This window comes from Melanerpes formicivorus, unplaced genomic scaffold, assembly GCF_026170545.1.
Source record: "Melanerpes formicivorus ecotype bairdi unplaced genomic scaffold, bMelFor1.0.p_v2 SCAF_20, whole genome shotgun sequence".
Classification (NCBI taxonomy): domain Eukaryota; kingdom Metazoa; phylum Chordata; class Aves; order Piciformes; family Picidae; genus Melanerpes; species Melanerpes formicivorus.
The window spans coordinates 9,770,941-9,793,038 of NW_027142372.1; the positions used below are offsets into that span (position 1 = coordinate 9,770,941).

The following is a 22,098-nucleotide window of genomic DNA, read 5'->3' on the forward strand; positions in this document are numbered from 1 at the left end:
GGACATGGCACTTCAGGACATGGTTTAGTGGTCGTGGTGGTGTTAGGTCAGCAGTTGGACTTGGTGATCTTAGAGATTTCTTCCAACCAAAACAGCTCTGTGATTCTAGGACATGACCTGCTGGAGTTAGGTAATGGTTGGATTCAGTGATCTTAGTTTTTGTCCAACCAAAACAATTCTGTGGTTCTGTGCAGAGAAGACCTTGGGCTGTGCTTAGGAACCTGAGATCTGCTCAGGCTTTAGGGCAATGAATCCACTGGGTTTGAGCCTAGAAGGCAAAACTGCTTTGAGAAGCAGTAGAGTTACTGGATAATGAACCTGGAAGACTGAGGAAGAGGATGGCTCTCAACTCCTGCCCTTGTGTTCCCCACCTCTGATGCTTGACGTGCTGGTAGCACTCGCTCCTTGGCAGTGGGAGCTGTAATTCACTGCTCTGCTGCAGGGGTGGACTTGCTGGTAGAGATGCATCAAAGAACTTAGTGCTGCAGGCAGGACATCCAGGATCCAGCCTGGAGGAGGAGGGTTGATATGACTGACCACAGCAGGCTTGGTTCCTTGCAGCAAGCGGGATGAGAGGGATACCTGCTCTGGGTCATTGTGCTGCAGTGCATTCAGAGATACAATCATAGAACCTATGGTTGAAAGAGACCTCTAAGGTCATCGAGTACAACCATTAGCCCTGCCAGGTCACCACTAAACCGTGTCCCTCAGCATCTCCATGGCTCTGAAACCCCTCTAGGAACAGGGACTCCACCACTGCTCTGGGCATCTTTGTAGCCTCCACTGGACTCTCTCCAGTGGTTCCCTGTCTCTCTGGAACTGGGGTACCCAGAACTGAGCCCAGGACTCCAGATGAGGCCTCACTGGGTCAGAGTAGAGGACTAGAGTTGACCTGCTGTCTACACCCCTCTTGATGGTGAGCCCCACAGGCTGTGTACTCACCCAGCAGCACTGGTGGCTCTAACCCCTTGCTGTCCTTGTCCTGTGTCCCCAGATTGCCCCACCACCATCGCTGGCAGAGCCACTGAAGGAGCTCTTCAAGCAGCAGGAAGCTGTCCGGGGGAAGCTGCGGCTCCAGCACAGCATAGAGCGGGTAAGGGAGTGCTCCAAAGAAATTTCTGCTGGCATGGAGGTCCCACATTTCCTATGCTGGAGAGACAGAGGCTGCCATGCTCACTGCTTCCTTTGCTCTTCCTCAGGAGAAGCTGATTGTCTCCTGTGAGCAGGAGATCCTGAGGGTTCATTGTCGGGCAGCGAGGACCATTGCCAACCAGGCTGTGCCCTTCAGTGCCTGCACCATGCTGCTGGACTCTGAGGTCTATAACATGCCTCTAGAAAATCAGGTCAGTGCCTGTCTTGGTAGGGGGGAGTGGTGGGTCTCAGAGGTGCTGTATGAAATCCCAGTGGAGACACTGTTTTTCCAGAGGGAGGGTTGTGGGCAAGGGTTACTGATGCTCTCCCTGCTCAGGTACCTGTCGCCCACCATATCACACAGCAGTAGGACATGTTGCAGGAGCCCTCCCCAGGTTGCCTGAGCTGACTCAGTCTCTGCTGTGGCATGTTCTGGGACACCCCATGTGCGTGCCATGGAAGGAAATACACCAGGAAGACCAGGATACAGCGAGCGTCGTGTCTCTTTAGCAGCAGGGATGACTCAGGTTTATCAGTGAGTCTTGGGACCCTCTACCCTTCCCTCTGGATCAGGATCTACATGCTGGAAAGGTTTATTCTGCTGCACTCAGGGATGTCTTTTCCTGTTGAAGGAGGGGGAGAGAAGCCACTGAATTGATTTCTGTCTGAATAGTGGCTTTGGAAGAGCCAGGCTCTGACTCACAGCCCACAAGAAATGGTTGTTTCTTGCTTCCATTTCATGTCGTGCTCTGCCAGGGAAGGGGGAATTGTGTCTGGTTACTCTGTCTGGTTCCTGCAGCCAGTGGCTGTGGTGGTCCTGAGCCGTCCCACCAGCACCCTCTGCAGCCCACCCCAGCCTGGCAACTCGAGGACACACACTGCTGCATTGCAGGAGGGATCCTGCTCCTGCGTAGCATCCTGGAATTTATTAATGACCTGGTCTATCGATCCAGGAGCCTTGATTTATCCCTCAGCATCTCCCAGCCAAGTGTCTGTGCTTCTGCAGTGAAGACATGATGATCTTGGGCAGGAGTTGAAGGAGACAGAGGGGTGAGGGTGCTGGGATGAGCTGGCATAGACAGATCTAAAACTGGGGAGCGTGTGCCCCTGCGGGGCTGAGGCTGAACCCCTGGCAAAGGGCTGCAGGAACAGCCAAGGAGCAGCATGCTCTGTCTTCCCACCCCACAGGCATCTTCCTTGTTTCTCTGTGCCCTCAGAGGGGTTGGAACTTGGCCTGTCAGACTTCTGACTGCTTCAAGTAGACAAAAAAAAAAAAATCCATCATGTCCTTCCTCTTTGCTTAGGGAGACGAAAACAAATCGGTCAGAGACCGCTTCAACGCGCGGCAGTTCATCTCCTGGCTGCAGGACGTGGACGACAAATACGACCGCATGAAGGTGAGAGCAGCAGGACCTCCAGGAGGGCTTCCCCAGCACAGCTCCTGTCTCTTGCTCTACCCCAGAGCTGCCTTTGTGGCTTCAAGGTGGCAGGAGGCCACACTGTGATTTGCAGAGAGCTCTGGGTGACAAACCCAGGCACAGCCCGGACCATGGTACTTTCATCTGGGAGACCTTCTTGTGATCTTCCAGTATTTCAAGGGGCTGATAAGAAAGATGGAGACAGACATTTGAGCAAGGCCTGTTGTGACAGGACAAGGGGTGATGGCTTGAGCCATAAGAGGGAGATTCAGACTGGATAGAAGTGGGACATTTTTGATGCTGAAGGTGGTGAGACACTAGCTCAAATTACCCAGAGATGTGGGAGATGCCACTTCCCCTGGCACCATTACAGGTCAAGTTGTTTGGGGCTCTGAGCAACCTGCTCTACTTGCAGATGTCCCTGCTGACTGCAGGGGGTTTGAACTGTGTGACCTTTAAAGGTCCCTTCCAACCCAACTCAGTCATGATCCTATGATTCTGGTGACATGGACAGAATTGGCAGCTCCCATGAAGGAAGCAGAGCCCTGCACCCAAGGGCCACTGTTGGGTAGGTGGACACTGTCTGCCGAGGCTATCACCAGCAGGGCCAATGCTCTCTGAGTGCTTGCAGACCTTTAAAAGCCACCCTGAAAGGATCCTATGGGTTTGCTCCTGGAATTGGACTCAACAGACATCCCAAATTCAGGTTGCCTTCCTGTGAGAATGAGTGTGGTATCCCTATCTACTGCTCTGCCCCCCGTGATGGCTGCAGCTCCCCTGCCTTTGCTGGGGGGGGGGGCAGCAGGAGCCTTTCCTGCCCTCTTCCACTCACTCACCAGACCTTTTTTTGTCCCCGATCCAGACGTGCCTGCTCATGCGGCAGCAACACGAAGCTGCCGCCCTGAACGCGGTGCAGAGAATGGAGTGGCAGCTGAAGGTGCAGGAGCTGGACCCCGCAGGGCACAAATCCCTCTGCGTGAACGAGGTGCCCTCCTTCTATGTGCCAATGGTCGACGTGAACGATGACTTTGTGCTCTTGCCGGCATGACAGTTCCAAACCGGGAGACATCTCTGCAAACTGGCACGGACGGGAGCCCTCCGAGGTCGGGCGGTCGAGCTCACATTCACCCTTACCGCTTGCTGATGAATCCCTGGTCAGAGGAGGAGGAAAGCAGCTATCAGCAGACAACAAAACAATAAGGCAAACAATTGCACTTTCTTCACAACGCGTCCCTCGCTTCCGGACTGCCGGCGGCTCCGCCGGGCAGCGGCCCGGGACGTATCTCCTCTGCAGGGAGGCGGCCGGTCTGCGCCGCGGGCAGCGGGCGCTCCCCGGCCCCGAGACTGGCAGAGGCGTGGAGGGAGGAGGCCAAGGACACCCATTTTGTGTGCGTGTGTTGCAGAAACAAAAGCTGCCGAGCGGGGCCAGCAACCACCTTGTTTTCCAACGGACTTGGTGAACACCGCGATCTCCAGCTCTCTCTCTCGTTTTCCACCGCTGGCGCTTCTCCCTCGGGGAGAAGCTGCAGTAGGAAACCATGGGGGGTGGGGGGTGGGATGTTTGAGTTTTCTCGTTCCATCCTGGGTATGTCTACAAAAAAAAAAACCACACAAAAAACAATTAAAAAAGAGAAAAGTTAAAAAAAAAAAGAGAGACAAGAAAACAACAACAAAAAAAAAACCCAACCCAAACCCCAACCCCGCAGAACAATTAGAAACAAACAAACAAAGGACAGCGTCCAAGTTGGAGCAGCCAAGGCTCTGGAGGTGTGCGGACGGCTCCGGGATACGCCCCGGGGGAGGAGCCGGCTGCGCGCCGGCCAGCAAGGGGCCAGCAGGGGGCAAGAAAACAACCGCGATTAAAACAGAAGAGGCAACGCAGAGAAAGGACTTTGCCAACCGTGTTTTTAATGGAGTAAAATCCATGTGGTTTATATATATATATATTTTTTATTTTTATTTTTATTATTTTATTTTTATTCGAGTTTTAGTTTATTTTTCTTTTATTTTTATTCTCTTTTATTTTTCTTTTATTTTTATTTTAATTTTTTTCTTTTTCTTTTCTTTTTCTTTTCTTTGTCTTTTCTTTTTCTTTTCTTTTTCTTTTCCTTTTCCTTTTCTTTTCCTTTTCTTTTCCTTTTCTTTTCCTTTTCTTTTCCTTTTCTTTTCCTTTTCTTTTCCTTTTCTTTTCCTTTTCTTTTCCTTTTCTTTTCCTTTTCTTTTCCTTTTCCTTTCCTTTTCCTTTCCTTTTCCTTTTCTTTTCCTTTTCTTTTCCTTTTCTTTTCTTTTTCTTTTCCTTTTCTTTTCTTTTTCTTTTCCTTTTCTTTTCTTTTATTTTATTTTATTTCAATTCTATTTTTATTCCATTTTTATTTTACATTTTCTTTTATTTTTTCTTTTATATTTTGTTTTATTTTTATTTTATTTTAATTTTATATTTTACTTTATTTTAATTTTATTTTATTTTTCATTTTTATTTTCTTTTAGATTTCATTTTTATTTCAATTTTATTTTTATTTTGTGATTTTGTGTTTTGCTTTTCTTTTTGGTTTTTTTGGTTTTTCCTTTAATCTTGGGCATTTCGTTTCTCTTTCTTGAGAACATAACTTGAAAACACTACAGAGCCAATACTCATATAAAGAAAAATTGTATCCCATAAATGCTGTACAGTTTTTATATACATTAACAATGTACTTTTGCTGCCTTCTAGATAATTTATTTTGCAACACATTACTGCACAGTTGTAAATAACTTATGTACTGTAACATCACTTTCAGTTATGTGTAAAGAAATAAATAAATTAATTAAAATTAGCCTGGTGACGGAGAGTTCAACCTGCAAGGGGCTTCCTCCTGAGAGCCAGGCCACCCCCAGTAGCTCAAGGAGGCCTGCAAGAAAGCTGGGGAGGGAGTTTTTAGGGTGGCAGGGAGTGATGGGACATGGGGGAATGGGACAAAGTAGAAATCACAGAATCACAGTGTAACTTAGGTTGGAAAGGACCTCGAGGATCATGGAGTCCAACCTATCAACACAGACCCCATGACTAGACCATGGCACCAAGTGCCACGTCCAATCTCCTCTTGAACGCCTCCAGGGTCGATGACTCCACCACCTCCCTGGACAGCACATTCCAATGACGAATCACTCGCCTAAACCTCCCCTGGGGCAACTTGAGGCTGTTTCCTCTTGTCCTGTCATTTGTTCCTTGGGAGAGGAGACCAACCCCAACCTGGTTCCAACCTCCTTTCAGGGACTTGTAGAGAGCCAGAAGATCTTCCCTCAGCCTCCTTTTCTCCAGGCTGAACAACCCCAGTTCTCTCAGCAGCTCCTCACAAGGCTTGTGCTCTGGACTGTTTAAGGGCTTCATTGCCCCTCTCTGGACACACTGCAGCACCTCGGTATCCTTGGAGTGAGGGGCCCAAAACTGAACTCCAGATTTTAGCTGTGGTGTCACCAGTGCCCAGTCCAAGGAGACAATTGCTGCCCTGGTCCTGCTGACCACATTATTCCTGGTCCAAGTCAGGATGCTCTTGGCCTTGGCCACCTGGCCACATGCTGGCTGTTGACCAGCATCCTTGGCTCCTTTTCCACTGGGCAGTTTCCAGCCACTCTGTCCCCAGCCTGGAGTCTTCATGGGGTTTTTGTGACACCAGTGCAGGACCCAGCACTTGGCCTTGTGGAACCTTGGACTTGGAAGCCTCTCTGATGTGCTCATCTACTCATGGGATGGTCCAAGCCACCATCCATGCCGCAGGGGTCTCCAGTGTTGACCTGATTTTTCACACCTTGTCATTTCTTCTCTTTAGCCTTGCCCATTGTGATTCGTGTAACTGGAAGCCCAAAAGCGCTAACCCCGCAGGTGGGCCAGCTGTGGGGTAAGGAGACCACATGGAGGGGGGACACCCTGTGCCAAGTTGGGTCACAGGGCGATGTGATGAACGATGTTTGACCTTGGCTTGGTGAGTTTACAGAGCCCAGAGTGGCTGTGAGTTGAGGACCTAGTGTGTCTTGGGGCTGCAAAGCTTGGAGCTGGGGTGATGCCACTCTGTTCCTGGGGACATGCTCCTGGGGTGCTGTACCAGGTGTCACCACCCTCCCAGCCACCTCCTTTCTCTTTGTCCTTCTTTTTTAATCCTGAACCTCAGAAACAGGTTGTGTGGATCGCTGTTGCCATGTTGGCTGAACTCACATTTGCTTGTGAGGCTGGTGAGGACAATGCCACACAGTGCTCCTGGCTGTGCCAGTCCTGATGCCAGCCCTGTACCTACCTGGGACAGCCCTGCCATGTGCCCTGCCTGTGCTCTCTGCTTGCTCCACGTGCATTCCATGTGAACTCCACCTTTGCTCCCTGTGTGCTCTGTTAGCCAGCACCAGCCTGGTCCAAGCTGCTTTTTTGAAAGGTAAAACCTGGGTGGAGCTGGCCTGGTGCTGCTGCCAGCCTGTGGGATCCACAGAGGCTGGGCTCTGAGAACACCAAGGCAGTGCCTGGTGGGAGCCTGGCTCAGCCTTGCTGTGGCTTGTCCCTGTGTTCACATCTGTGTGAAGACTTGAAGCATGCAGTCTCATGTAAAGATGGTGCCTGGGTCTGGCAGGAGGACTTGCACCAACTTGTGCCCATCTCCTCCAGACCCCAGTGTGCCCTCCATGGACTGGGAGAAATGGGGAGGCTCAGGGAGACAGGTGAGGGGACACAACACATGGATCTGGAGCTGGCAGCATGCTTGCATGGTTTGGGGCTGGGGGTCTGTGTGGGTTTGTGGGGCTGGTCTCTACTGGGGTTGCTCTGTGATGGGAAGGAGCTACTGGTTTGGCAATGTCTGACTTGCCTTTGGGTTGGGGGCCAGCACTGTCCTCTTCCATGCTGGACATGCAGCTCTCAGTGGAGCCATAATCCAGCCCAGGCTTCGTGCAGCTGGCAAGTCAGTCCTCAACCACAAGCTCAGAGGGACGTAGCTGGAGACAGATTCAGGAGTCTCTTCCAAGACTCTCCAACCATTCCCAGCTGGATAGGAGCCTAGTAGGCTGCATCACCTCTGCCTACAGCTGCCAGCCCTTGGGCTGACCCGCTGCTGGCTCCTGGTTCTCCAGCTTTCTCTGTTCATTTTTCCTGTGTGCACACACTGGTTAAACATCTCAGCTGCTCCTTTTGGGGGTGGAGATGTTACCAACACAGCTTGGCTCCTTGTCCTCTGCTGGCAGCTTTGCTGGGGTCACCAGAGTGGACCCAATTGAATTCACAACCACTTCACAGCCCTGTTCAGCTCTTCCAGCACTGTAGGCTCTTGCTCAGCCCAGGCAGCCCCACGGCCAAGATGGTCTCACTGGAGTGGGCTCACACTGCCAGCATCTGGGCAACCACACAGGTCCCCAGCAGATCACTCACTGCCCCAGGACACCTCCACACTCTTCTCTCCCCATCGCTGCCACCAGCTTTGCAGCTGCTTGAGGAATTTTCTACCATCCTTGTGCTGAGGACCCTGAGGGTTCAACTCCACCACGTCACATCAACTTTGGCAAGAGCTGGGGGTTCCAGCTTTCCCCCCCTGACCCCCCAGCTCCAGCCTTGACTCCATGGGCCCATCGCTGGATCAGCAGCCACAGCTGGATGAGGACTGGTGCAGGCGGAGCAGGTAGGGCAGTTTCTCACAGCGGCAATGTCCTGGGCACAGCCAGAGTGGTCTTGGGCCACCAAATAACCACAGATGAAAGCATGAGGAGACCTTTGATCAGCCATGTAAAGCACCAAAAGCCCCTGGTATCTAAAGGTGTACATGTGGCACCTGGGGACATGCTTTGGTGTCCGTGGTGGTGTTGAGTTGATGGTTGGACTTGACCTCAGAGGTCCTTAATGTTTCTATGGTTCTACTCCCTTCTGGTGCCACTGCTGGGGGCAGTGTCTGGAGTGGGTTTTCCACCATGTGCCGTTCCTCCTGGCCACATCCATGGGTGCAGCCACCTCCCAGGGTAGGTCCCACATTCTCTCGGTGCTGGTCAGACTGGTATGGTGGCATCCTGGCCAAGTGGTGAGGCTGCCGGTGCGTAAGAGCTGGGTGTGAGCAAGGCTCTGAGCAGTTCCCATCTGGGAGTGTGGGAGAGGCAGGGAACCAGGCTGAAGAGGGCAGACTGGTTTTGGAGGGGCCAAACTGGGGCTGGGAGGAGGTGGGACACTAACCGGGTTCAAGTGGGCTAAAATGGGTTGAAAGGGGTGAACTGAGCTCAGTGGGGCCAGACTGGGACGGGGAGGGGGTGGGACACTAACCGGGTTGAAGTGGGCTAAATCGGGCTGAAGGGGGCGAACTGAGCTCAGTGGGGCCAGACTGGGACTGGGAGGGAAACAAACTGGGTCGATGGGGGCTAAACGGCGCTAGAAGGAAACAAACCGGTGCCGGGGGTGTAGGGACCGAACCGGCTCTCACGGGTTTGAGCCCCACGGGTGGAGCTCGGTGGGGGAGAAGGCCGTGCCTGGGCGGGGCCGGGAGCAGCCGGTTCCGCCTCTCCATGCCCGGCGCTGCCGGTCGCGGTCGCTGCCCGGTGGCAATGGCGGGGGCGGCGGCGGGGCGGTGCCGGGCTCGGTGCGGGCGGTGGGCAGGGGGGTGGGTTCCGTGCGCGGCGCTGGCGCTGGGATGGGCGATGGGGTGGGCGCTGGAAGCGGTGCCCCCCCACCGCTGCCTCCCGGACCCCTCGCTCCTGCCGCCGCCGCTCCGCCGCCTCCCGGCGCCCGCGATGCTCCGAGCCGCCGTCCCGCAGCTCCGCGGGGGCTGGAGCCCCTGTCAGCTCTACCGGTACCGAGACACCGGCACCGGCACCGGGCGGCCCAACGGCACCGGGCCCTGCACTCGCGGCTGGCACTACGTGCTGCCCGCCGCCGGCCTCCGCCACAACATCGTCACACAGGTCACAGCGGGGACGGGGGGAAGGGGCAGGAGGAGTCCGGGGTGGGGGGTCCCGGAAGGGAGTCTCGGGGTTGAGGAAGATTCTGTAGGTCTGGAAGAGGATGGGGGCGTCCTCTGGATACAGGAGAGGTTGGAGGGGGCGGCTGGGGAGGAGGAGATAGGGGCTTGGGGAGGGGTCTGGGTGGAGCAAGCTGGTGGTCCCAGTCCCCAGGAAAGCCCTGGATGTGCGGGAGGTGTGCAGTTTGAGAGGGTTTAGGGGGATTCCCATGTCTGGAGAGAGTGGGGCTGGGGAGTTCCCTGGGTTCAGAAGGAACCCAGAGACCTGGGGTGGGAGTCTAGGGGGAGCAAACTGGGGTCCCCAGCAAAGATCACATGGGAAAGGGTTGGATGTATAGGAAAGCATCAAGTGGGGGCCCTGGGCTGTAAGGGAAGAGTGAGTTTGTTTGGGGGGACAATTTGTGGGAAGCAGGTGGGAGACCCCTGTGGAAGTGCTGTAAGTGTGTCTGTTTGGAGTCTTGGAGCATTGAGGGGGGGACAGAGGTGGCAGGAAAGTGCTATCAGCATTATCCCTCCATATCCATCCCCACATTTCTACTTATGTGGTGGGGGTCAGCCAGAAGCTGCCCAGGGGCTGGTGACCCCATCCATGCCAGCCCTGCTGGCAGTGACAGGGGTTCTGCTGAGCCTCCCACACTGACGTGTCCCTGACTGCGTCCCCTGCAGTGGGACCTGGTGTGCTCCTCGCGCTGGAAGGTGCCCCTGGAGCAGACCACGCACTTGCTGGGCTGGACACTGGGCAGCGTTGCCGCCGGCCTGGCCTGTGACAGGTAATTGGGGGTGACTGGGATGGCACCCCCTGGGCAGGTGGGCACCGTGTCCACCCCCACTCACAGCCTGTCCCCTGGCAGGTTTGGTCGCCGCCCTGCCTTCTTGGTGTCCCTGGTGCTGGCGGTGCCCCTGGGCCTCGCTGTGGCGCTGGCCATCAGCTTCCTCATGGTGCTGGTCGCGAGGCTGCTCTTCGGGGCGGCGCTGGCAGGAGCCTTCCTGTCCCTCTACGTGGCCCGTGAGTGTGGTGGGGGGTCTGGGGTGGGGTGAGGGTTGAGGATGTTCTAGGGTGCAGGATGCTCTGAGCTGTAGGAAGCTTTAAGGTGCAGGATAGTCCAAGCTGTAGGAGACTCCAGGGTTCAGGATGCTCCAGGGTGTGGGATGTTCCAGGATGCAGGATCCTCTAAGGTGCAGGATCCTCTGGAGTGCACAGTGCCCCAGGGTGCAGGAGGCCCTGGGGTGCAAGATGCTACAAGGTGTAGGAAGCTCCAGGACGCAGGATACTGTGGGGTGCAGGTTACTCCAGGATGCCATGGGGTGCAGGATACCCCACAGCCCTGGCTCCCATGGTTGAGGCCTCTCTCCCCTGGCAGGGCTGGAGCTGTGTGACCCCCCGCACCGGCTGGAGGTGACGATGGTGGCCGGGTTCTTCTGGATCGCTGGGGAGCTGCTGCTGCCGGGGCTGGCGGTGCTCTGCCGGGACTGGCGGGTGCTGCAGGGTGCTGTCACCATGATCCTGGCTCTGCTGGCTGCCTGCTGGTGGTAAGACCCCCCAGGATGGAGGCTATGCACCTGGGGAAGGGGCTGCCACCGGTTGTGGGGCTGAGCTGTGCCCCAAGGCACTCAGCTATGCCCAGGGAGCACCAGGCACACCCTGCCCGGGGCTGTGGTGGGGATCAAGGGCTGGCCAGGTCTCTTGCAGGTGGGGTGTGGGGATGCCCCTGCCTTGGGTAAATGTTTGCTTAGGTTTGAAGTTGAGGTTTTCTGGGCAGTGTTGCTTTGAAGCTGGGAAGGGCTGGAGGGGGGCCAGGCCCTGGGGAGTCCTGTGACGCTGACACTTGTGCCCCAGGTGCCCGGCGCTGCTGCTGGAGTCACCGCGCTGGCTGCTGGCCACGAAGCAGCTGGAGAGGGCCAGGAAGACTCTTCAGGCGCTGGCCGAAAACAGCGGCCCCAGCTCTGATGATGGCTCCTGCCACCATGAGAGTCTCCTCACGGGTGCGTGACTGGGCTGCTGAAGGCGATGTGGTGACCAACCCCCTCCCCAGGGGCACTGAGGATGGCGGAATAGTGCCAGCTCTAAGCCAGGTGCCCTGTCCCAGCAGAGCTGGAGACCCTGTCTGAGGGGTGCCCGCAGCCCCGGTACCACGCCGTCTGCGAGATCTTCAGCACCAGGGTCATCTGGAAGAACGGCGTCATCCTCGGCTTCGCAGCGTGAGCAGGCGAGGGGGAGGGGGGCGGGGTGGGTCCAGCTCGCAGCCCCCTGACCCTGCTGTCCTGCAGGTTCATTGGCTCTGGCATCCGCCACTGCTTCACCCGCAACCTGGCTCCGCACCTGCCCCGCTTCTTCTCCTCCTACTTCGTGCTGCTGGGCACGGAGGTGGCCGCCTGCCTCTTCATCTGTGTGACAGCCGAGCGCTTCGGCCGCAGAGCCGTCCTGCTGCTCTGCACCGTCCTCACCGGCATCTCCTCCCTCCTGCTGCTGGCCCTCACCCAGTGTAAGCATGCTGGGGGTCCTCTGGTGGGATGCAGCCGGCGCTGCCCCGGGCATGGGGAGCAGAGTGCTTGGGCGGGGGGGAGTAGAGGTTGTGTGTGCAGGATTTCCCCCCTGATGATGCCTTCTGCCCCCAGACCTGCTGGACCTCATTGTCCTGACCCTGTCTGTCGTGGGCATCACTGCTTCCCATGCTGTCACCATGCTCAGCATCTTCTTTGCCAGTGAGGTTCTCCCAACCGTGGTCAGGTAAGGGGGTGGCTACCACCCTTCCTGGGTTGTGGGGGCATTAAAGGACCTGTGGGTGTTGGCTGACTGCAGTCTGGAGATGCGATGGCATATGCCCAGGTGGTCAAAGAAGGCTGACAGCATCCTGCCTTGGATCAGCAGTAGTGTGACCAGCAGGACCAGGGCAGGGATCATTCACCTGTGCTGGGCCCTGATGTGGCCACACCTTGAGTCCTGGGTTCAATCGTAGGGCTCCTAACTCCTAGAAGGGCATTGAGGTGCTGCAGTGAGGAAGCAGTGAGGAAGCTGATGAAGGGTCTAGAGCACAAGACTTGTGAGGAGCAGCTGAGGGAACTGGGGGTGTTCAGCCTGGAGGGAAGGAGGCTGAGGGGAGACCTGGCTCTCTACAAGTCCCTGAAAGGAGGCTGGAGCCAGGTTGGGGTTGGTCTCTTCTCCCAAGGAACAAGCCAAGAGGAAATGGTCTCAAGTTGCGGCAGAGGAGGTGCAGGCTGGATGTGGGGAGCAATTCATTCTCCTTGAGAGTTTTCAAGGTCTGGACCAGGCTGCTCAGGGCAGTGGTGGAGTCCCCATCCCCGGGGGGGTTTCAAAACTCTGGAGATGTGGTGCTGAGGGACTTGGTTTAATGGTGACCTGGCAGTGCTTGGGTAATGGTTGGAGTTGGTGATCTTAAAGATGTCTTCCAACAAACCAGTTCTGTAATTCTGTAAGTGCTGGGCTGTGCATCCAGCACAGATCAGGCTGCCAGGGTGTGAGGTGTGCAGAAGCTTTGGGTGATGTAGATACTGAAGAGCTGCTGTTGCAGTGGAGGTAAGCAGCCCGTGGTCATCACAGGGCAGTATTTCTGATAGCCCTCGAACAGTTGGACTCAATCATCTTAAAGGTCTCCTCCAACCAAAACAATTCCATGATTCTCTTCTTTGATCCTGTCCCTGGACCTCTTCTGAGCATGGTCTCCTCACAGGGGTGCCGGGCTGGGTCTCATCGTGGGGACCAGCTTCGTGGGCAAGGCTGCTGCCCCCATCACCGCCATCCCCAACAGCCGAGGCTTCTTCCTGCACCACGTGGTCTTCGCCTCCTTCGCCATCCTCTCCGTCCTCAGCATCATGCTGCTGCCCGAGAGCCAGGGCCGCAGCCTGCCCCAGTCCCTCCAGGATGGGGAGAGCCAGCACCGGCCCCCCCTCTTCCATCGGCCCCCCCGTGAGGACCACCTCCCCCTGCTCGCCCCCCAGGGCATCCCCCACGACTACTCACGCCTCACCAGCTCCACCAAAAGGCTGCTGGGCTCACCTGCCACCCCTCGTGACACATAGCTGTGAGTCCCCCCCAGCCAGGGTCTCCCCGCTGCGGGGGGGGCTGACCACGGTGCTGGGGACACCACCCCCCCCCGCCACGAGCACCCCACCCATGGGTGCTCTCTGGGTGTGCCAGGACAAGTGTGATGGCTGGGCTGGGAGGAGCAGTGCACCCACCCGACAGTGGGGCAAGATCCTGCCCCAGGAGGAGCTGAGCTGGGAGTCCTGGGGTGGGGGTGACGCCCTCCCCGGGGTGGGTGCTGTGGGGCTCACGGGCTGCCAATAAAAGTGCCTTGTTTGTAGGAGTGGCTGCTGCACTCAGGGTCCCACAGGGCACCTCTGCCCCTAGCCCCCTGCCCTGGCATCTTGATTTTGGGGGTGACCAGGGGGGGTCCTCATCCCCCTCCCCGCCTCCAAAGGGTCTTTCTCCAGGGTGTCCTCCCCACTACTACCCATGCACTTGGCTTCTCCTTCCTGGGGTTTGATGGGCACAGGGGCCGTGGAGGGATGCAAAGCCTTGTGAGGAGGTCTGGGTGCACACACGTGTGCAAGGCCCCTGCTGCTGTGTGCTGGGCTCACACTCGTGTGCCAAGTCCCTTTGTCTGTATGTTTGGTTCACCTGCAGCTGTATACTGGGTGCACTCATGTGTGCAAAGCCCCTGAAGGCCTACACTGGGTGCACACACATGTGCAAAGTCCCCATGTCTGTATATTTGGTGCACACTCATGTGCAAAGCCCATCACCCATACACTTGTTGCACACAGCTGTGCACAGCCTCTGTACTTGTTGCACACGCGTGTGCACAGCCCCTGCAGCCGGGCATCTTGCCCACGCCCGTACGTGAAGCCTGAGCACCTTGTGACCACTGTCAGCCCCTCACCACCTGGTCCCTGCCCCAGCCCCTCGGTGGGCAGCAGGGTGCCCCCTCCCTGCCCTCCCCATCCCCCCGTCACTGCCCATAGAGGTCGGCCAGGCGCCGGAAGCGGGGTCCCCACTCGCTCAGGTAGTCGTAGTCCTGGTCCTCGTCGGTCAGGCTGGAGATGATGGAGCTGAGGGCGCTGGCGACCGAGCCTGAGCCCTCGTAGTCGTAGATGAGGGCAGTGTCGTAGGGGGGCACGCTGGGGTCACTGTCAGCCACCTCCAGCCCCTGTGGGGACAGGGTGGGGGTCACCGTCAGCCCCACCAGCGATGGAGGGGTCTGGAGGCAAGCAAGGCTCTGGACCCCATCCCCACCTCGCTGATGAAGTCCTTGATGTCGGAGGGGCTGCTGGGCAGCTTGCGGGGGGCCAAGGGGGTGGCAGAGCGGAGCGGGGCATCCCTGCGCACCGGCGGCTTGACCCGGGACAGGAAGAGCTCGGGGTGGCGGAGCTGGTTGATGTCGTAGGCGTCCTGCGGGGACAGGAGAGGGGTCAGGAGTGTGGGGCTGGGACGGACACTGCCACCCTGCGACCGCCACGGGGTCCTGCTCACCTGGTCCTCCTCGCCCCCGCCCTGCTCGTCATAGTTGAGGATGTTGTCTCTCATGTCATCCCTGGAGCTCTGCAGCAGCCCCTTGCGCAGTGCCCGCTGGCGCCCACGTGCCCACGCTGCCCACAGCACCACCAGCACTGCGAGCACAGCAACGGTGGGCACAGGGTAGGGCACCGTGGGGCAGGGGGTGATGGAGGTGCTGGATGGGTTGGGGTGTGGCTGGTGGAGCTGTGGGAGTGTGATGGGGATGCTAGGCAGAGGGTGTGATGAAGGAAATGCTTGGTGGGGGCCTTGGGAGGGGTCAGAAGGAGTTGCTGGGGGCTGTGGGGCAGGGGTAGCCAGCATCAGGGTGTGAGGAGTGGGACGTGGGACATGAGCAGGTAGAGGGTGGGTTGGCCTGGATCAGAATTTGGTGATGGGGACATGGGTAGGGACTGAATGTAAGTAATGTGAGAGGATGGGGTGTCCTGGACCAGAATGTGGTGGTGAACACGAGGGTAGGGACTGGACAGGGTGTCCTAGAGCAGGACAGGATGGTTGGGTAGGGATGAAGCGATGGAGCATGCTGATGAGGCTCAGGATGGGTGTCCAGGACAAGCACGAGGCTGTGGTCCTGGCTGGATTAGGAGGGGTGAGGGTAAGGATGGTTGAGAGGGTCTCACTCACCAAGCAGGAGAATGGTGCTGCCAAGGATGATCATGAGGGCCCCAAGGGTGATGCCAGCCCCAGCGGTGGCGGCGGCCAGGACGCCATCCTCACAGGTGCCATCCCGGCCGCAGTAGCACACCGAGACGTTCAGGAGCTGCTGCTGCTCTTGTGGGGGGGTCCCCGAGTCCCGCAGCAGCAGTGGGAGTGAGTAGGGCCCTGCGGGCAGCTCCACTAGCACGGCCAGCACCGCGTGGGTCACTGCGGGAGCGGCGTGGACAGGCAGTGAGTGGAGACCCCCCCCAGCACCACTATGCAGCACCCCCCTCCGTGCCAACCCTCACCATTGAAGCGGGTGATGCTCCAGTTGCGGGTGAGCTGGGGGTCCTGGGGGCTGAGCTGGAAGTGGAAGGGGGCACCGTGGGGGGGGCGGTCGCTGTCGGTGGCCCCCAGGAGCAGGTTCCCCCCGCGGCCCGGCCGCCCGCAGACCACCCCTGCGGTTGGCTGCAGCACGGGCGCGTGGTCGTTGACCTCCAGGATCTCGATGGAGAGGGTCCCGGTGGCAGAGAGTGGGGGCTCGGCTGGGGGCACAGAGCAGAGGGGTCAGGGGGGGACAGAGAGGGGAGGGGGACACAGTTACGGGAGGGGCCACTCACCGTCATCGCGGGCGAGGACCAGCGCGATGTAGCGGCCGCCCTGCAGGAAGGCAGAGGGGTGCAGCAGCTCCCTCTTGGTGCGGACGGCGCCGGAGTGGGGGTCCAGCTGCAGCCAGTCCGCGGGGTCGTAGAGCAGCGCGTAGCTGTGGGGACAGGGTGGCGGCCACACCTTCACCCCCTCAAACTCCCATCGTGGGCTGCGAACTCGGGAACCCCAAAGCAGAGGGGTGCTGGGACTGGGGCTGCAGCCCAGAGCCCGGACTCACGTGAGGGTCTGGAGCTGGCGGCTGTCGGGGTCGCTGGCAGTGAAGGTGGTGACAGGAGTCCCCGGGGGGGAGCCCTCCAGCACGCTGACCCGCCGCGGGTTCTCACGGAAGACGGGCGGCTCGTTCACGTCCCGCACCCGCACTCGCACGGTGGCCAGGGCCCGCGGGCTGGCGGCGGCCGATGCAGCCAGCGGCCGCTCGTTCCGCACCGACACCGTCAGCTCAAAGCGGTCCCGCACCTCGTGGTCCAGCGGCTACCGAGAGGGGACAGGGGTCAGCCCAGCCCCACCCCATGGGCCCCCCTCAGCTGCCCCTTGCCCACCTTGGCCACGGAGAGCACGCCGTCGTTGGTGTAGGGGTCCGTGCGAATGGCGAAGGCCCCCTCGGGGTCACCCTCCAGGATGGTGAATTTGGCCAACCAGTTGGGCGAGCCAGCCAGGTCCTTGTCGTGCACGAAGACCTTGCCCACCTCCACACCGGGGGCCTCCTCCTCCACCTCCATGGAGAACTGGGGGAGAGCGGTGTGGGACTGCTGTCTGCCCACCCTGGCATGCTCCTGCCAGCTCCCACCCGGCTGACCCCCACAACGTCCCCCCAGCCCCAGGTGCTACCTCCTCCTTGGTGAACTCGGGAGGGTTGTCGTTGATGTCCTCCAGGTAGATGACAGCGGTGGCGGTGGTGGTGAGCCCGTCCCCGGACATGTCGGCAGCCTGCACCGTCAGATTGTACACCCCCACGGTCTGCAGGGAAGGGGAGGCAGTGCTGACCCCCTCCAGCACCCCTAGGAGCCCAGAGGTCTCCCAGCTGCTGGCCACCCACCCTATCCCCACACCTATACCTGCTCATGGCTGGGGCTGTGGTTCCTTCAGCCGGGGGGCTCTGGCTGCCCCCAGTAACAGCGTCACCCTGGTGCCACCCCGATGCCCGCCGTGCCCATTACCTCGCGGTCCAGCCCGGGCTGTGCGGTGCAGATCTCCCCGGTGGTGGCGTTGATGCTGAACATGGCAGCGGAGCCCTGCTCCAGGATGGAGTACCGCACCGCCGCGTTCTCTGTGTCGGGGTCATCGGCGTCGGTGGCGTCCACCGTCATCACGCAGGTCCCTGCGGCCACAGAATCGCCATCGTGGGTGCTGGGGGGCTGGCTCTGTTCCCCCCCCAGCCCCAACCCCCTGCCTCGGACCCACCTGGCTCAGCGCCCTCCACCACGTGCCCTGTGAAGACGTCCTGCCGGAAGAGCGGTCGGTTGTCGTTCTGGTCCACCACGATGATCTCCAGGTCAGTTGGGTCCTCCAGGGTCACACCCCCCAGGTCCAGCGCGAAGGCTTTCAGCTGTCAGTGCAGAGCAGCTGGGTTGGGGCCCGTTTTGGGGGGGGGGAGCAGGGAGGAGGCTGCAGGGGGCCGGGCAGCATCTTCACCTGGAAGCGGTCGTTCTCCTCCCGGTCCAGCATGGCGTTGAGAAAGACCTTCCCGCTGAATTTGTCGATGGAGAAGATGCCCAGGGGCTCCTCGTCCACCCCTGGCCCCTTGATGCTGTAGATGACCCCCCCGGGCTGCTGCTTGTCCGATTTGATCTGACCCAGGGAGAACAGGGCTGGTGGTCTTGTGGCTGGGGGTTTCCGTTCCCCATCCAGGGGTGAGCCACCTGCCCGAGGTGCTCACCATCGCCTGCAGGAGAGGGCGGGCGGGGGGCGGGTTCTGCCTACCTGCACCAGGAGGTGGGGGATGCGCTTGTGGTTCTCCGAGACGCTGATGGGGGGGATGACCCAGGCTCTCTTCACCCGCCGCGGGCCCTCGTGCTGATGCCATGTCTGGGGGCCGGCACCCTGGTAGGGGGGACATGGGGACGATGGTGACCACAAAACCTCCAGAGCAGGGTGTAGGGGTGGGGCAGTGGGCGGGGTGCTAGACCTTTGCTGGGTGTGTGCTGCCAGGGTGCATAGTGCTGGTGCACAGTGCTGCCCACCCCCTCACACCCCCACCCCCTCACATCCCCACCCCCTCACACCCCCACCCCCTCACATCCCCACCCCTTCACATCCCCACCCCTTCACATCCCCACCCCCCTCCATGGGTCTGGATCTGGGGAAACAGAGAGGCCACCCAGCTCCCCCAGGAGCTTTGTGTCAGCGGTCCCCTGGTATCCTGGTGTGATGATGCTGAGTGCCCCACCAGGGCAAGATGCCCCCAAAACAACCCTGGTGGTTCCTTGGTCATGCCCCTGCCATGGCACAGCTGGGCTGTGTCCCTTTGGATCCCCATGTTGGGGACAAAAGGGTTACCTCCTGGTGTGGCCCCAGCCCGTGTCGCTGTCACCACATGGAGGTAGCAGTTAGGGCTGGAAGGGTCAGAGATGGGTTTAGGCTGCAGGGGTGGATGCAGAGCTGGGGTGCTGGGAGGGAAACAAGGAGCTGGGGGGGCTGGAGTGAAGCTGGGGGGGCTGGAGTGAAGCTGGGGGCTGTGGAGGGGGAGATTAGGATTGGAAACTGGGAGAGCAGGAGCTAGGGGAGGCTTCAGTGGTGGTCAGGGACCTCCACAATGGGGCTAGGATGGGTTTGGGGGTTGTGAGCAACTGGTTTGGGGGGATTGCGGACTATGGCAGGTGGCATGTGAGTGTGGAGCTGTGGGGAGCAGGCATGGGGCTGGGAGGAAGGCAGGGAGCTGTGCATGCTGCCTAACACATCCCTCCCCACCCCCCAGCTCCATGCCACCCTCATCCTGGGTCCTGGGGATGAGCACTGTTCCCTCCCCCCGGAGGAAGCACATCTGGCAGCACCAGGCCTTGCATCCACAGCTGCTCCCACCCACATCTGCACCCATCCAGACCACACTGCTGGGTGCTGGGGTGCCCTATATCCTTGCATGGACACCCTGCCTGGGGTTGGGGAGCAAGGCAGAGGGGATTGCTGGGCTGGGGGGTCCCTGGGGCTGGTGTGGGGCTGTGCAGGGTGTGGGGGAGGAGGGGCTGTGTGCCAGCCCCAGGGGACAAGGGGCTTGTTTGAAACCTGTGACAGAGCTACTTCCAGCCTCCAGCCGTCCCTCTGACTGCCCCAGGAGAGACCACCCCTCTTGCTCCCCTGGGGGCTGCCTTAGCTCGGGGAGATGGGAGAGAGGGTGAGAGGTGATCTGGGGAGCTCCTGCAGGTTCCTTTTCTTTACCCAGCCATGGGGGCCAGGCCAGAAGCCAACAACCCCATGGGGCTCAGGCCTGAGGCCGTGGTGAGGGGCTCTAGGGGTATGTGCGTGGATGTGGAGGCGTAGGGCAGGGTCTGGGGCCATAGGTAGGGTGGGAAAGTGGGGAGCATGTTGGTTTTGAGTGCCTAACCCTCCCCCAGATCCCAGCTCTCGGTTCAGGAGCGCAGGCAGTTTGCCGGAGCCGCAGACCCCCCCCTGCCACCACCATCTGTGAGGTGGGAAACACCTCAGGACGGGCACGAAGCCCCCCACATCCCCCCCATCCTCATCCCTACTCCCACCAAGGATATATCTCTGCGGGGTTTGGGCTCTGGCCGTGCCCCGGCACTGCATTTTGGCTCCCCATCCCGGTCAGCCCCCCCGGGGGATGGAACTGGGGGCGTCCCCATCCCCAGCCGCCCCCCATCTCCCCTCGCCTCTTACCCGAGCGCAGAGTGGGGCGAGCAGGCAGGCGAGGAGGAGCTGGGGGGTCATGGCGAAGCGGGGCTCAGTCCGGCCGCCAGCCCCGAGCTTCTCTCCGGTCCCGGGCGAAAATAACCGCGGGGCTGGCTGAGTGACAGCACAAGTGCTGCCGAGCGGGCCCGGACCCCCCCCGCCATCGGGCAGCTGCTCCCACCGCCCCCCCACCCCCGGCCCGCAGCCTACAGCCTCTGCCCGGAGCGGGAGGGAGCATGGAAGGGGGGCCGGGGGAGTGTGGAGGGGCCCGGGGGTGTCCCCGCTGACTGAGGTGGGGGCTGGGGGTGTGGGGTGTGCTCTCCTCCCGGGGCAGGGCTGATGGGAACGCGGCAGCTGTCGCCGGGCGCGGCCCCCGGGGATGCCACGACGGGGCGGATGGAAAGGAGGGACCCAGCCCCGCTTCCCCCCCACCCCCCCGCTATGGCTCGGCAGGCATCGGGACGGGGACCACCTCTGCCCGCCCTGCTCCGCCGTGCCCCTCGTCGAGGAGAACGGGTCCTGGTACCCCCGGCAGCGTCCGGGGTCGGTAGCGGGTCGGTAGTCTCCCGTGGTCCCCCGGAACCGATGGTTGTAGCCCTGGGCTGGTCCTGGGGACGCGACAAGGCCACCGGCCCCGCTGCCCCGGAATCCCTTGTGCCGGTCCCTGTGCTGTCCCCGACCCCAGAGGCCAGTCCAGGTTCCAGCCTTGACTCCCGATCCCAGTGCCAGGGCCTCCCCCGACGACTCGTGTCACTCCCAGTGCCACCCCTGACCCCTGGGGTCTCTCTCGGTGCTGCCCTCGATCCCCCGTGTCGCTCTCGGTGCTGTCCCTGACGTCCAGCGCCTCTCCCGTTGCTGCCCCTGACCCCCGGTGTCTCTGCCGGTGCTGCCCCCGCGTGTCTCTCCCGGTGCAAACCCTGACCCCCGATGCCGCCCCCAACCCCTGGTACTGCTCCCGGCGCTGCCCTCATCCCCGCTGTCGCTCCCAGCGCTGCGCCAGGCCCCCGGCGCCGGTGGCAGTGCTGCCGCGACTCCACGGCACCAGGTGGCAGCATCGTCCCGGCTACCGGCCCCGCCGCCGGGGTCCCCGCCGCCCCGGGTACCGCGGAGGGGAGCAGCACCCTCTGCCCGTCCGCCGGGGTCTCGGGTGTCCGGGCTGTAGCAGGGCTGGGAAGTCGCCATCCCCCGGGAAGGGCAGGGGGGAACCGGGAAAGCTTCTCCCTCTCCCGGGGACCCAAGCTTTGGACCTGGCAAGCGACTGTGTGGCGTTTTAGTGACACTTGGTGGCATCACCACATTCCTGTGGAGACCCCTGCCCGGTCACCACTGCTCCCCTTCCTGGGAGCAAGTGCCCTCGGTGCCCTCCCGGTGCGGGGCTTCGTTTGGAGTGTGGGGCACGGTGTGGGGCACTGACTCGGGAACAAAGCCTGGGAAAAGAGTCACAGGCTGCAGGACACAGCTGCTGGGGACGGACAGAAGACACCCCACGTCCCACGTGGAGTGGCTGGGCTGTCATTGTCTCCCAGGAGCCACGGAGCCATGCTGTCAGTGGGTGAGCGCTGGGCACCAGTGACCTGCGGCATGGCTGGGCCCCGGCTTGGGCAGCGGCGGTCACTTGCCCATCTCTCCGTCTGTCTGTCTGTCTGATCCCATCCATCCCTCCCTCTTGCCCTGTCACCCTGCATCAGTGTCACAGTGAGGAGATGTCCCTGTGGCACTGACCGGGGGTCCTGGCAGCTGCCCCTGACCCTAACGTGCTGTGGCAGCAGGGTGGCCAAGCAGATGTTCCCTGCCACTGGCACCGCGGCGTGGGGGGGTGTAGGGGAGGCAGATGTGACAAGCTCTGACAAGGTGCCAGGCCCAGCTCCTGGGCACGGTGCCACTGGCAACAGGAACTGCCTGGTGCCCATGGCAT

General features: G+C 60.1%; 3 protein-coding genes across 10 annotated transcripts in view; 2 read left to right on the forward strand and 1 right to left on the reverse strand.

Moving 5' to 3' along the window:
* Positions 1-4,279, forward strand: part of ANKRD11 (ankyrin repeat domain containing 11) — a 172,214-nt gene extending 167,935 nt beyond the window's left edge. For all 8 annotated transcript variants that reach the window (XM_068150737.1, XM_068150743.1, XM_068150741.1 and 5 more), the window contains 4 exons: positions 995-1,093; positions 1,200-1,343; positions 2,436-2,528; positions 3,412-4,279. In XM_068150737.1, coding sequence (XP_068006838.1) covers positions 995-1,093; positions 1,200-1,343; positions 2,436-2,528; positions 3,412-3,597 — 522 coding nt within the window. In that variant the 3' untranslated portion in view covers positions 3,598-4,279. The remainder of the gene's footprint in view (positions 1-994; positions 1,094-1,199; positions 1,344-2,435; positions 2,529-3,411) is intronic.
* Positions 4,280-8,643: 4,364 nt separating this feature from the next.
* SLC22A31 (solute carrier family 22 member 31) lies at positions 8,644-13,824 on the forward strand. The gene is made up of 9 exons (XM_068150761.1): positions 8,644-9,443; positions 10,166-10,269; positions 10,351-10,505; positions 10,861-11,029; positions 11,337-11,482; positions 11,590-11,698; positions 11,768-11,982; positions 12,116-12,227; positions 13,189-13,824. Exons 1-9 carry the CDS (start codon positions 9,048-9,050, stop codon positions 13,535-13,537), a joined length of 1,755 nt encoding a protein of 584 aa, XP_068006862.1. The 5' UTR covers positions 8,644-9,047; the 3' UTR covers positions 13,538-13,824.
* A 614-nt stretch (positions 13,825-14,438) lies between these two features.
* CDH15 (cadherin 15) lies at positions 14,439-20,262 on the reverse strand. The gene is made up of 14 exons (XM_068150896.1): positions 20,172-20,262; positions 18,261-18,380; positions 17,973-18,128; positions 17,742-17,886; positions 17,498-17,658; positions 17,169-17,297; positions 16,880-17,065; positions 16,558-16,811; positions 16,292-16,434; positions 15,980-16,216; positions 15,657-15,896; positions 14,991-15,127; positions 14,754-14,909; positions 14,439-14,667 (listed from the first exon to the last, which is right to left on the reverse strand). The coding sequence occupies exons 1-14, from the start codon at positions 20,220-20,222 to the stop codon at positions 14,470-14,472; spliced, it is 2,313 nt and encodes a 770-aa protein (XP_068006997.1). The 5' UTR covers positions 20,223-20,262; the 3' UTR covers positions 14,439-14,469.
* Between the last annotated feature and the right edge of the window lie 1,836 nt (positions 20,263-22,098).